The sequence below is a fragment of the Neomonachus schauinslandi genome, chromosome 5 (genome assembly GCF_002201575.2).
Source record: "Neomonachus schauinslandi chromosome 5, ASM220157v2, whole genome shotgun sequence".
Classification (NCBI taxonomy): Eukaryota; Metazoa; Chordata; class Mammalia; order Carnivora; family Phocidae; genus Neomonachus; species Neomonachus schauinslandi.
In genome coordinates this window covers 242,481-257,130 of record NC_058407.1, presented here as the reverse complement: position 1 = coordinate 257,130, position 14,650 = coordinate 242,481, and the positions used below count along the sequence as shown (strand labels likewise).

The 14,650-nt window shown below is 52.3% G+C and overlaps 1 protein-coding gene across 1 annotated transcript in view; it reads left to right on the top strand.

The window, feature by feature from the left end:
- Positions 1–14,650, top strand: part of SHANK3 (SH3 and multiple ankyrin repeat domains 3) — a 52,101-nt gene that overhangs the window by 3,980 nt on the left and 33,471 nt on the right. The window contains exons 2-10 of the mRNA XM_044915749.1: positions 8–300; positions 1,194–1,265; positions 3,561–3,669; positions 3,743–3,894; positions 3,993–4,160; positions 4,325–4,441; positions 4,833–4,910; positions 6,207–6,273; positions 11,785–12,058. Coding sequence (XP_044771684.1) covers positions 8–300; positions 1,194–1,265; positions 3,561–3,669; positions 3,743–3,894; positions 3,993–4,160; positions 4,325–4,441; positions 4,833–4,910; positions 6,207–6,273; positions 11,785–12,058 — 1,330 coding nt within the window. The remainder of the gene's footprint in view (positions 1–7; positions 301–1,193; positions 1,266–3,560; positions 3,670–3,742; positions 3,895–3,992; positions 4,161–4,324; positions 4,442–4,832; positions 4,911–6,206; positions 6,274–11,784; positions 12,059–14,650) is intronic.

Below are 14,650 nucleotides of genomic sequence, written 5' to 3'. Positions count from 1 at the left end.
CCTGCAGGGGCTCCCGGGACTTGGTGCCCTGCGCCGGGCCGGGCGGGGCCGGTCCGCGCTCACCCGGTCCGCACTCATGAGCCCGCACCGCCGCAGAAGTGTCTGCGCCTGGACCCGGCCGCGCCCGTGTGGGCCGCCAAGCAGCGCGTGCTCTGCGCCCTCAACCACAGCCTCCAGGACGCGCTCAACTACGGGCTCTTCCAGCCGCCCTCCCGGGGCCGCGCCGGCAAGTTCCTGGACGAGGAGCGGCTCTTGCAGGAGTACCCGCCCAACCTGGACACGCCCCTGCCCTACCTGGAGGTGAGTGGCGGGCGGGGGCGCGCGACCGGGGGCGGGAGGCGAGCGCGCGGGGCACGACCACAGAGTTCCGTGACAGTAGCAGTGAAGGGCACGGCAGTGAGGGGCGCGGACCCGAGGAGTCAGACGTGTGTGTGTGTGTGGGGGGGGGGTGTCTGTGTGCCCAGCGCAGTGAACGGTGCATACAGTGCGTGTGCGAGGCGCAGTGTGCGGTGTGTGTAGCGTGTGAGGTGTGAGCAGTACGTACGGCGAGCCTTGCGTGTTCTGTGCAGTGTTTGCAGTCAGCATCTTGTGTGGTGGGAACACAGAGTGGTTCTGCGGAGTGGGGTGTGAGTGGCGGAACAGTGTGTGGAGTAAGCCAGCGAGTTACCTGTGTGCACACCTGTTCCCCTCCCCCGCCCATGGAATCCCTGAGGGCAGACCTCAGTCTTTCTCATCTGCTCACCCATTCATAATGGAAAGGATGTTGAGTGTGCTGTCAGGTGTGGGGATACAGACTTATAGTTTGGGGTGGTGGTGGCAAGTGCAATGAGCATTAAAGTTTAAGCATTATGGTGTCTGAGCTCAAAGGTGGCTTGGCCTCTTTGGTGGCACAGGGAAATGGGGTTAGTTCTACTCAGGGCATGTCTAGGAAGGTAAGCCTGGAATCAGTCTTAGAAGAGGAGTGGCATTTTCCAGGGAATCCTGGGGGTGGGAATGAAAGAGAGAGGGTGTTGCAGGTTACAGGACAGCAGGCATGCATCCCATCTGAACTTGGTGTTGGCTCTGTGTGTGTGGTAGTACATAGGAGTTTTGTGTGGCTGGCAGGGTGAGTAAGCAGGACTTGGTTTTGTGCGTGCATTCGCTCACTCAACCCAGATGGGTGCCTTTTCCCTGCCTTTTCTTTACCTGAGCAGTTTCGATACAAGAGGCGAGTTTATGCCCAGAACCTCATTGATGATAAGCAGTTTGCAAAGCTTCACACAAAGGTAAGGAGGAAGCCACAGAGAAGGGACTCCAGAGGTTACCTCCTGGCCCCTATGAGCAGTGTTTCCTTCACCCCAGCCTTGACTGGATTTTGTGATATCAAAAATGTCCTTTAAAAATTCCCAAGAGCCCTTCCTCTGCTCCCAGCACCCTCCACCCTGGCTTGGGGCTGACCACTGTCCCTCCAGCTTGGCTCAGTCTGTTTTCTCTTGTGTCAGGAGCCCAGAGCAGGTGTTGGGGCAGCTGGAGGGCTGGACGCAGACTCCAGCACCGTGGCTGTTGTGTGTGGGTGGTCTGGTGACGGGTTTCAGTCAGATCAGACTCTTACTCACCCCTCTGGTGGGCCCCTGGCTGGGGGGGGGTGGTGGAGTATGATGGGGCATGGTGTCTTGGTGAGAGCCTAGGGGAATGGAAGTGAACAGGCACCTGATGTTCTCATTTAGGGGAACTGGGAGGGAGTGGAGAGAACAAGGAGCCTAGCACTTAGTGGGCACCCAGTGCTGGGCACTCATGATTGGGCACCTCATTAATTTTCTCCTGGGAGGGGCTATTATTACCTCATTTTCCGGATGAAGATACTGAGTCCCAGAGAAGTTTTGTGACTTGCTGACAGGTGTGCAGCCAGTGAAACTGGGGCTGAATCCACATCTGTCTGATGCTGGGGCCCTGTGCTTAGGCACACCTACTGAGCACTACTGCTAGGTGGGCCTGACCCCAAATGTTCTTTGGGGGCTACCTCACTGCCTTCTCTGAATGTAGGAGAGGCAATGTGGGTGCCACGGCCCCTACCCACAGGCAGACTCCCTCAGCTCCCACCTCAGGTTCCAGTGACCAGTGGGCCTTTGCTTACTGGACACTTCATTGACAATCTCTGGAGGCTGTCTCCTTCTAGGAGAAGGATCTGAGCACCGTCACCTCTGGGCCCCAGTGACCCCTCTGTGACCATGGAGCCTCCATGCCAGGTTTCTCTGCTGCCCCTGGGGCACATGGGGGTCAGAGGTCATGATTTTGGCTGGGCAGAGACTGTGCCCTCGCTCTCCACTTGCCCCAGTGTGACCCTGTCACTCTGGGTTCCTCCCCAAATGGTTACCCCTTCTCTAAAACTGTCCTGAGCAACTCACAGGACACTGGTGACACTTGTGACTATTGACCTCCTGTGAGTCCCACTTGTTTTTATTTATTTTATTTATTTTTTAAAGATTTTATTTATTTATTTGGCCGAGAGAGACACAGCGAGCGAGGGAACACAGGCAGGGGGAGTGGGAGAGGGAGAAGCGGGCTTCCCGCGGAGCAGGGAGCCCGACGCGGGGCTCGATCCCAGGACCTGAGCCGAAGGCAGACGCTCAACGACTGAGCCACCCAGGCGCCCCGAGTCCCTCTTGTTTTTAGATCGGGTTTCATCTCCTTACCCCCAGCCCTGCATGTTTCTGGCTGCTTGGACCCTAACCAGCCCTCACCATCACACCGTCCCCTCTGGGTCTAGCTGAGGTCTCTCCCCTGTCATGAGCACCCTTCCTCCTCTTTGATTGTCCGGACTCACCTTAGGAGGCCACCTCCTGTGGCGCAGTTCTCTTGGTGCCCTCTCCTATTTCTGATGCAATCTGTGTGTGTTTAGAAGACCTGGGGCCTCCAGCCAAGGCCCCTTGCTTGTGCATGCAGCATGTGTACCATCAGCCTCAGTGAAGCTTTGCGGAGTGAATTAATGCATGACTAGGTCAATGAATGAAAGGCAGTCAAAGTCACGTCACAGGAGGGGCCACCCACGGGGGAGGAAGGGCTCGGGGATAGGGGTCTGCCTTGGGGTGATCTCATTAGGAAGAAGGAACAGACCACCTTGGGAGTGATGGGGCTGTGGGCTGTGGTGGGGGTGGTTCCTGCCTGGGTGCCTTGGGCTCTTCCAGGCTGTGCAGGTTGGGGCAACATGGCTGAGGAGAGGAGCCAGAGCAGTGGCTGAGGTTGGCATAGGAAATTTGCTTGGGGGCATGACCAGGGCAGCCTGGCCTTGATGAGGGGCTGGCTGGGCTGAGACCGACTGTTGCAGTGGGCCTGGGATTCAGGGAAGGACTTCAAGCAGCACATGGGCCCAGTGAGCTGAGATGGGCCACGTGGGCATACAGGGCTTAAGGTGATATGAGGGGGTGACAAGGTCATGATGTAGGGTGACAGGTGTGAGGAGGTGGGGCAGTAGATGCTCCTGTAGGGTGACAGGTGGCCTGAGGCTTGCTGGTGGAAGGTGGGTGACAGGCAGATGATTGTAACTGTGCTGCTGGGCTGACCAGGATGGCTGGGTATTCCAGGCAAACCTGAAGAAGTTCATGGATTACGTCCAGCTGCACAGCACGGACAAGGTGGCCCGCCTACTGGACAAGGGGCTGGACCCCAATTTCCACGATCCTGACTCAGGAGGTGAGAAGCAGAGCAGGAAGGGGCATGGCCTTGGAGGTTGGGACCTTAACCTTCATCTGTCTCTTGAACCCAGAGTGTCCTCTGAGCCTTGCGGCCCAGCTGGACAATGCTACAGACCTGCTGAAGGTGTTGAGGAATGGTGGTGCTCACCTGGACTTCCGCACTCGAGATGGGCTCACTGCGGTGCACTGCGCTGCGCGTCAGCGGAATGCGGCAGCTTTGACGGTCAGTGTGGGTGGGGCCCTGGCCTGGAGGGGCACATGGCCCAGCGAGGGCGGGGTGAGGCTGGGCCCTGTGTGAACGCTGAGGCTCCTTGCCCTCAGACCCTGCTGGACCTGGGCGCTTCACCCGACTACAAGGACAGCCGCGGCCTGACGCCCTTGTACCACAGTGCCCTGGGGGGCGGGGATGCCCTCTGCTGTGAGCTGCTTCTTCACGACCATGCTCAGCTGGGGACCACGGATGAGAATGGCTGGCAGGAGATCCACCAGGTGGGCAGGGGGTGTGAGGGGGCGGGGGGAGTCTCAGCCTCTGTCTGGGGGTAGGGGGAGGTTCCTGGCTCTGTCAGGCAGTGGGGGCTTTCCGGGCCCTGTCAGTAGGACTGAGGGTCCTGGACTCTGTTCGGGGACCCAATAGCCTCTCCCTTATCCCCTAGGCCTGCCGCTTTGGGCATGTGCAGCACCTGGAACACCTGCTGTTCTACGGAGCTGACATGGGGGCTCAGAACGCCTCAGGGAACACAGCCCTGCACATCTGTGCCCTTTATAACCAGGTGTGACTATGTGTGTACACATGCAGGTGTACCCCTGTACTGTGCTTGCTTACCTGTCTGGTCCTGGGTGCATGTTGTGTGTCCTGTGAACTGTGACCTTCTCAGCCCATGTGTGCACATCCGTTCCCTGAGCACACATGTTGCATGTGTGTTCCAAACAACCAGGTGTGAATTGTGCACATCTGGGCTTTCTGGGCCGAGTGGGACCTGTGTGTGTTGTGTATACCTGATCTGCCCATCCCTATGCTGTGCATACGGGCTCTGGACACGTAGGTGCGGGTGGGTGTGCCCTGGACCCCCATATGTGCCCCAGTGTGTGTGCATGCTGTTGCATCCTGACTGTGCCCCTCCAGCTGCCCAGTTGTGACCCCCACTCCAACCCTCCCAACAGGAGAGCTGTGCTCGGGTCCTTCTTTTCCGTGGAGCTAACAAGGATGTCCGCAATTACAATAGCCAAACAGCCTTCCAGGTACAAGAGTGGTTTACAGGAGGGTGAGGCTGACCCCTGGGTGTCTGTCTCTGTGTGACTTGATCTCTCTGGACCTTGGTTCTTCCCCTGTAAGGCAATAAGGGAGCTCTCGCTCAAGGATTGGCCCAGGGTGAGATAGGAGAAGGGGGTAGGCCAGTACAGTGCCCAGCTCATGGAGGGGGCGTTCACTGTGGATGATTCCCTTGTCTTCCTTCCAGGGAGAGAGGAGGGTCTTAGGGCTCTGGGGTCAGGGGAGAACCAGTGTGGGCTTGACCTGCCAGAGACAGGTAGGGTATAGAGGCCAAACCAGGGGTGAGAGGATTAGTTCTAGTCCCTGACTTAATTCAGGTGATGTTTCTGAGCACCTTCTCCAGCTGGGTTTGGTTCTTGGCACTGGGATGACCAGGCGCATGAGTCTCTGTATGGCCTGGAGTTTGTGGGTGAGGGAATTAAGACCGCGTTATGGGGACTTTTTGACCACAGAGGGAGCTGGGCTTTTGTTCTCAGTGGAAGTGAGGGCTTTCAGAGGTCTCCTCAAAGATGAGAGGAAAACAGGTAGGTCCTCTGTGGCTGTCCAGTCAGGGGAGAGCTGCAGCAGTGGAAGAGCCCGGTGGGTTTGGGTGAGTCTGGAAGGGTCTGTTGGATGCCTAGATGAAGAGACAAGGGAAGGGAAGTAGGAGGGTGACAGGTATGAGGCAGTGGTAGGACATGGCTGAGACAGGAGTGATGAGGTGTGTGGAGGGGCTGTTAAGAGAATCAGTAGGGTGACCTGTAGGCCTGGACTGTCCTGGCTTTAGCTCCAAAAGTCTCATGTCCCAGGAAACCTCTTAGTCCTGGGCAGAATAGGGTGGTGGGTTAGACAGGGGCCAAGGTCTGAGCCTGGGACCCCCAGCCAAGGAAGACCCCAAACAGGAGCCCAGTCAGGGTGCACAGGGGCCAAGGGGGGGCAGGCTAGGTGCCCCTGAGTCTCCTCTCTCCCCCTCCCCCTCAGGAACCCAGGTAGGTTACACAGGGGTCAAGGGGGGCAGGCTTGGCGCCCCTGAGTCCCCTCTCTCCCCTTCCCCCTCAGGAACCCAGGCAGGTTACACAGGGGCCAAGGGGGGCAGGCTAGGTGCCCCTGAGTCCCCATTCTCACCCCACCTCAGGAGCCCAGGCAGGGTGCACAGGGACCAAGGGGGGCAGGCTAGGTGCCCCTGAGTTCCCTCTCTCTCCCTCTCCCCCTCAGGAGCCCAGGCAGGGACCAAGGGAGGCTGGCTTGGCGCCCCTGAGTCCCCTCTCTCCCCCTCCCCGCCTCAGGTGGCCATCATTGCAGGGAACTTTGAGCTTGCAGAAGTCATCAAGACCCATAAAGACTCGGATGTTGGTGAGTTCTGCCCAACCCAGGTCCCTGTTGGAGGTGGATTTGTGGGGGGTGGTCAGGGCCCCAACAGTGCAGGGGTCAGTGGGGATGGTACAAGGGAGCCCCCCATACCCTGAGCCTCTTCCTTGCAGCTATATTTTAGTCAGAGTTCCATTAATGGCCCCTGAAGGTAGGGGGAATCTGCCAAGGGAAGGGCCTGTGTGGAGTGGACAAAGGGTTTGAGTAAGGGTTGAGAGCATGGTTAGGTTAGGGCTGTGGGTTGGGGCCATTGTTGAGTTTAGGGATCGACTTAGGTTGAGAGTGGGGTTGAAGTTAGGGTCAAGGTTCATTTCCTGTTAGGTCATATGAAGGGTCATCAGGGCACATGGGGCAGTGGATCTCAGCCGTTGACCCTCAGTGTGTCACTCTTACCTGGAGCAGGAACCGGTTTAAGTGGCCCATATCGTGCTTCAGTAGGACAAGGTCACATAAAGAAAACAAAACACAGTGGTCGCGATGCAAATGGAAAAGGGAAGAGCTATCTTCAGGGCACTGAGCTCTGAACCAGTGCACCAGGGGAGCCCAGGATATGCCTGACTCATGGTCCCAGAAGGAAAACCAGGAGATGCCACTTGGTCTTGCCACTAGGGCAGGCAGGAGGATGGGCACAGCCATTGCACTGGAGCCTCAAGGAGGTCCCCACCCACTCCCGCTTCAGTGCTGGGTGCTGGGCTGCTCTGGGACCTGTTCTTGGAATCCCCCCTTCTCTCTTCCTTGTGCAGTGGGTGGGGCTATGGGAGAGGGTAGGTCTCCTCTCTTGGAAAGGTGACCCCTTCAGCTAGCTGGCCACATGGGGGCTCCCTTCTTAGCTCCCTCTGTCCTGAGTGGACCAGGTTTTTCTGCCCATGGTTCTCTCTGGAACACGGACTCCCAGGCTCCCCTTTCTGCCATGGTTGCAGTGTCCCCATTAAAAAAAGCAAAAACAAGAAACAACTTAAGTGACACTGGACAGCAAAGGGCTAGGGATGGTTTTGGTTCTATTGTGAGGTTACAGTCAGGGCTAGGGTTGAATTTTGGACTGGGGTTAAGATTAAGGTCAAGTTCCGGTTTAAGGACTCTTCCCCTGTAGAGTGAGGGCTCAGTTATGGTCTGGTTGGGGCTGATAAGTGTTTTGGAGGTGGTTGTTAGCCTGGGAGAACCCTGGTTTGTAGACATGTGGGATCCTCTCATCTTGTGATTATTTGACCATGGGAAAGCTGCTTAGGACCCCTGTGCCTCAGTTTCTCTTATGTAAAATGTATTTTTTTAGTGGTTGTTTGCATACCATTCCCTCCTCTGACCTCATGTGGGATTTGATTCTGTGTGTCTGGACTCTGGCAGGTGAACTTGGTCTAACTGATTGGAGGCGGGGGTGGTGTCTGGTCCCGGCCAAGAGAGAGGAAGGCTCCAGCTGCCTCTCATTTTCCTGATAGTGGACAGAGATACTAGGGCTCCTAGGGTCACCATTATTACGACTCACTGTCTGGCTGACCCGGAGTATGCTCGCCAGGTTGGAGTTAGGCATGTCATTGCTGAGCTGAGGTACGGAGCAGGTGTGCATACCAGTTCACCCCCGTGTGGGCATTGGCTTTGCTGGCTATGTACCCTAACCTGCTCAGGTGTCGTGCATACATGCAGATGACATAGCCAGATGTCCCTGAGCTACAGGGAATATATTCATGAGTGTTTACTATAAGCCTTGTTATTTTAGTTTACTCTCTCAGCAACCCCTCACGGAGTGATTATTAGTAGTCCATTTTTATAAACGGGGTTTAGGGCAGGGGCTGTCTTTGGACCTGTCCTTGCCACCCCCTACTCCCTCTGCACACCTTCACTCCAGGGACACTCCCTCAATGACAGTCACAAGTTGCCCTGTCTCACCCCAGGTTGGGGACCTGGGATGGGCCTGCACACAGAAGAGCTGGAGGGAGGCTCTGCCCATCCATCCTCCTTCCTCTTCCTCGGGAAGGGAAGCCCTTGTGGAGGGTGTGGTAGGCTGGGACCTGTTACCCTTCCACGGACAACCGGGAAACCTATCTCTAGATTGATAGGCCTGAAGCAGAGAGAGACCCTGGCTGGGAGCAGCTACTCGTGTGCCTTGACCTCTGTTGCCTTGGGCAGACTTAGGGTCCACATTCTTCCCCGCCATCTCTCACGCACATGCTTTCATGTTCTCCCCGACTTGCTGTCCCATAGTGCCGGAGAGAAGTTCTTCTCACACCATACCTTGGGATCTTGTTAAATGTAAATTCTGACTCAGTGGCTCTGGGTGGATCCTGAGAGTTTGCATTTCCAGAGTTTCGGCTCTGAGGTGAGGCTGATGGTCCATGGCCGACACTTCTCTAAGAGGAATCTAGAATAGGGCTTGGCAAATGAGGCCTCACAGGCCAAATTGAGCCCACAGTCTGCTTTTTTTTTTTTTTTTTAAGTTGAGGCTTTAAAATTGAGGATTTATGTTTCATTTAGAGTTAAATCCACATAACATAAAATTAATTATTTTAAGTTGAATAATTCAGTGGTATTTAATACTTTCACAGTGTTATACAACCACATTTATTGAATTTCAAATATTTTCATCATCCAAAAAAGGAAACCCTGCATACATGAAGTAATTATTCCATATTCCCCTCCCCCTCAACCTCTCTTAACCCTTAACATGCTTTCTGTCTCTATAGATTTATCTATTCTAGTATTCACATAAATAGAATCCTACAATATGTGACTCTTGGTGTTTGGCTTCTTTCACTCAGCTTGTTTCCAAGCTTCTCTATATTGTAGGATGTATTACTGCTTCATTCTTTTTTATGGCTGAATAGTATTCCATTGTTTGTATATATAAAATTTTGTTTATCCACACATTCTTCAACAGGACACTTGAGTTGTTTCTACCTTTCGGCTATTATGAATATTGCTGCTATGAACATGTGTGAAATGTATTGGTTTGGATACCTGTTTTCAGTTATTTTGGATATAAACTTAGGAGGGGAATTGCTGGGCCATATGATAATTCTATATTTAACTTTTTGAGAAACTGCCAAATTGTTTTTTACCATTTTACATTCCTACCAGTAATGTATGAGAATTTCAAAGTCTTCAAATCTTTGCTAACACTTGTAATCGTTGGTTTGTTTTTATTATTATTATTATTATTTTTATTTTTATTGTGGCCATTCTAGTTAGTGTGACATAGTATCTCGTAGTTTTGATTTGCATTTTCCTAATGGCTAATGATGTTTATTGGCCATTTGTATATTTTCTTTGGAGAAATGTCAAGTCCTTTGCTTATTTTTTTAATTGCCCATAGAATGAGTTAGGAGGTGTTCTTTCCTCTTCTAGTTTTTGGAAGAATTTGAGAAGGATGGGTGTTAATTCTTCTTTAAGTGTTTGGTAGAATTCACCAGTGAAGCTGTCTGATGCTGGACTTGTGTTTGTTGGGAGATTTGTGATTTTTGATCCATCTCTTTGCTTGTTACAGGTCGGTTTAGATTTTCTATTTCTTCTTGAGTCAGTTTTGGTAATCTGTATTTTTCTAGAAATCTGTTCATCTCATCTAACTTACCTAATTTGTTGGCATACAGTTGTTCATAGTATTCCCTTAATCCTTTTTAATTCTATAAGATTGGTAGCAGTGCCACAATTTCCCTTCTGATTTTAGTTATTTGTGTCCCTCTTCTCTTTTTTCTCTGAGTCAGTCTAGCTACAGGTTTGTCAGTTTTGTGGATATTTTCAGAGAAACAACTTTTGTTTTCATTGATTTTCTCTATATTCTGTTCTCTATTTCATTTATCTTTGTCTATCCTTTTTTCCTTCCTTCTGCTAGCTTTGGGTTTGGTTTGCTTCTCTTTTGTAGTTCCTTAAGAGGTGCACTTAGCTTATTGATTTGAGACTTTTATCCTTTTTTGATATAGATGTTTACAGCTATGAATCTCCTTATTGGCACCGCTTTTGCTGCATCCCATAAGTTTTGGCGTGTTTTTGTTTTTATTTTCTCAGAGTGTTTTCTAATTTCCTTGTGATTTGTTTTGACACACTGGTTGTTTAAGAGTGTGTTGTTTAATTGTCATGTATTTGTGAATTTTTCAGGATTTTTTTTTTTTGTTTTTGAATTCTAGCTTCATCCCATTGTGCTTGGAGAAGATATTTTGTGAGATTTCACTCATTTAAAATTTACTGAGACTTGTTTTGTGGCCTAACATATAGTCTGTCCTGGAAAATGTTGCATGTGGACTTGAGAATAATATATATTCTTCTCTTGTTTTCTGTAGTGTTCTATACACATATCTGTTAGGTCTAATTGGTTCAAGTCTTCTATGTCCTTATTGATTGTCCCTCTAGATGTTCTATCCATTATTGAAAGTGGGGTGTTGAAGTCTTAAATATTATTATGGAACTGTCTGTTTCTCCAAGTGTGTTAACGTTTATTTCATATATTTTGATGCTCTGTTGTTTGGTTCATATATGTTAATAATTGTTAATATATTTGATGAATTGACACCTTTTCAATATACAATGTCCTCTGTCTCTTGTAACACTTTTTATCTCTAAGTCTGTTTTGTCTGATATAAATATAGCTACTTAGCTCTCCTGGTTACTATTTACATGAAATATCTTCCTTTATTCTTTTATTTTAAACCTACCTGTGTCTTTGGATCCACAGTGATTCTTTTTGTAAATAGCATATAGTTGGATCATGTTTTTTAAATCACCATCTGCTTTTTAAATAAAGTTTTATTGGAACTCAGCCACACCCATTTGCTTATATATTGTCTGTGGCTGTTTTCGTGCTATAGTGGCAGTGTTGAGTCCTTAGGACAGAGGCTATATGGCTTGCAAAGTCTGAAATAGTTACTATCTGATTCTTTACAGAAGTTTGCCAAACCCTGGTCTAGAACGTCTTTTATGGTTTCCCTCGTTTTAGTTAACCATAGATGGTCCCGTATAGCAGTAGCCTGGTGAGATTTGTCACATGTGGCCTGTTCTGCCTCGGCTGAACCCTATGAAATGGGCAGTTTCTTTCTTTCTTTTTTTTTTTAAAGATTTTTATTTATTTGAGAGAGAGAGAATGAGAGAGAGCACATGAGAGGGGTTAGGGTCAGAGGGAGAAGCAGGCTCCCCGCCGAGCAGGGAGCCTGATGAGGGACTCCATCCAGGGACTCCAGGATCATGACCTGAGCCGAAGGCAGTCGCTTAACCGACTGAGCCACCCAGGCACCCGAAATGGGCAGTTTCAAGAGCAGATCTGAGCATGCCCAAGACCTCATTTGGCTGACAGGAGGAGCAGGCTTCTGCCTCTGAAGCTAGAGTTAGAGGCAGTTTGGGATTGACCCCCAATGGTAGCTTCGGTAATAGGCTGGCCAACTGTCCTGGTTGCCCAGGACTGAGGCAGCTCCTGGGACATAGGATTTTAGTTTTAAAATCTGGAAGGCAAACCAGGGTAAGTTGGTCACCCTATCTGGCTGCCCAGAGTCTCATCTGTACCCCCCCACTCCCACCCAGTACCATTCAGGGAAACCCCCAGTTATGCAAAGCGGCGGCGGTTGGCTGGCCCCAGTGGCCTGGCCTCCCCTCGGCCCCTGCAGCGCTCAGCCAGTGACATCAACCTGAAGGGTGAGGTGCAACCGGCAGCTTCTCCTGGACCCTCGCTGCGAAGCCTCCCCCATCAGCTGCTGCTCCAGCGGCTGCAGGAGGAGAAAGACCGAGATCGGGATGGTGACCAAGAGAATGACATCGGTGGCCCCACAGCAGGCAGGGGCAGCCAGAGCAAGATCAGGTAGGAGGCGTCTGGGCAGCCCTGGCAGGGTCTGGGTGGGTGGGGTGTTGGGACCCAAGCAGGAGGAGCCAGCATGGAGAGGCAGGGAGAGACCTAGTGGTGCCTGGCACCTCTACAGTGATGGGCTGAGGCTCGGGGTGGGGGACTCCCCGGCCCCCCATACAGGCCTCCCTGGATGGGAAAGGGAAGAAAGTGAGGCCTTGTTGGCTGGAGCAGTCTCCCCCATGCTGATCTTTTGGGGCTGAATTTGTCCTGAGGGAAACTTAGGGAGGATGTTGAGGGAGAGGGTTTGGCCAGCTCTGTGCTTTGTAAAGTTTCCTGCAGTGCTAGGAGGAGTGTAAAGGCTGAGATGAGGCAGGGCTGGGTGGTGTGTGGTAAGGGGTTAGGGAATGGAGCTTCATCTCCATGAGGGCTTGAAACCTATAGGTGACCCCTAGCCCTGTCTCCAAGAGGGAGTCTTCGTCTTTCCCCCACCTCTCCAGCCCTGTAGAACCACAAGACTCTCTGGTTTTACTCTTTACCCCTTACCATTAGCGCTGGGACCCTGAGAACCAGGGACATGGGAGGGACTTGGCATCCCCAGAACTCAGAGGAAGAAGCCTGGGCTAAAGCCCCACCGGCCTTGGTGGGCTGGACAGTGGGGAGTAGGGGGGTGGGCACTGGCTCTGCAGATAAATGGTTGGGGTCCAGTGCAGACCTGGCATCTGCTGACTGTGGCCTTGGACAGGTCAGCTAACCACTCTGTGCCTGGGTTTCTCATCAGTAAGGTAGGAGTAATTCCATGCAATTGTTTCCTTTGGGAAGCCTTCCGGAACCTGGGCAGGTGAGGGGTCCCTACCGGGATCCCCTGGCCCACAGCACAGTCCAGCCACTGCTGGTTAAGGCATCTCTCCTCCTGGCACTTCGAGGAGGAGCTGTCCTCCTGCAGCTTCCCCAGAGCCAGTCACATAGAAGGTGCTCAGGAGACATTGTTGAATGAGTTACATAAACAGCATTTTGTTTTCAAGATGACAGCTGGGCTGAGCAGCATATGTGTATTGTTTCACTTAACTTTGGCCATACGTGAGGCTGTGCTCTATTAACACTATTTTACAGATGAGGGTCCTAATGCTTTGATGGGGTAAGTGACTTATCTAAAGTCACATAGCTAGGAAGCAGCATAATTGGGCCCCACGTAGACCTGGTTCCCAAATTTTCTAAGCCTGAGTATTCAGCAGAGGGCTTGGGGTGCAGCAGGAGCTTATAAAAGCAATTTCTTCCTTTGCCTTTGTCCCTGCTTGTGCAGCTGTAATCTGTGATGTCTCCTCTCTCTCCGTGTCTCTGCCCAGACTCCAACGCTGTCTGTCCTGCTCCAAATCACCTCAATTCTCCCCTGAAGCTTTTGCATGTCCCATGGATTTCTTAAGGGTAGGACAGCCCAGTGTCTAAAAGAACAAACGTTGGGATGTTTCAGTTTTGCAGAAACAAAAACCTGTAGATGCCCTGTTTTCATTTATTTTTTGTATATTCATTTATCCTTTTGGCAAACATAGAATAAGACCTGCTCTGTGTGGGACGGCAGGATTATTACTATTTTTCTACAAATATTTAGTCGGTGCCTAGATGCCAGATGTGGTGGGAGCTAATAGCAGGGAGTCCTAAAGGTCTCAGAAGGACACTGACAGCTGGGGCCCAGGACTAAGAAGCAGTTAGATGGGCAGTGATTCAGGTAGAGGGAGCTCCTGGTGAGTGGCCAGGAGGGGACTGAGGAAGTTCAGTGCACCATGGAGGGAGAACACCTCAGGGGAGGAGATCCCCTTTGGCATTTGAGCTGCAGGGGCGGCAGGGGGTGGTGGTGGGGAATGTGTGGAGGGAGGCCTAGTCCCCGCCCCCCCTCCCCCCCTGTTGGCAGAGCCTGGCATGGAGCCCCTAGGTCTCCGCAGTGTGTGGCAGAGTCCCCCCAGCATCACAGAGCAGGGCAGAGAAAAATGGGGCTGTAGCTGAGAGACAATAACTTAATAATTGGACAGATGAGTAGGATTAGAATAGTTGAAGTGTTGGGGACAACATCATGAATAGCCCAGAGGAGGAAAAGGAAGATGCCCAACCATGTGACTGGAGTGTAGCTAGTTCTCACAACCCAGAGAGCCTGGCTATTGCCTGAGAATGTGGACCTGGGCTGCCTGGGTACTAGGGAGTCAGTGCAGGCTTTTGAGCAGCGCGAAGGTGGAGAACCTCCGAGCCTCAGGCTCAGTGCTCCGGTTGGGAGAGCCATCTGGGGAAGGTGGTCAGCACGGAGTCGGTATGGGCATCAGGGACAGGTGTCGAGAAGACACAGGTCTGGAGGAGGATTTGGGCGCCCAGCACATGGCAGTGGCCAGGTGGAGGAGAAGGCCGAGGCCTGAGCAGGGAGGTGGGGGTGGACCGCTGGTGGAGCCCCTCCTGGCCGCGGAGCCGCCCCCCAACCCCTCCCAGCTCGCACCTGGCTCTGCTGACCGCGTTCCCCGCCCTCCTCAGTCCGACCTCTCCTCTGCCCGCCGTGCGCTGCAGTGCCCCTCGCCCCGTGGCCTCGGGGCCGCGGTGAGGTGGCCGCTGGAGGAGAGGGAGGAGTGC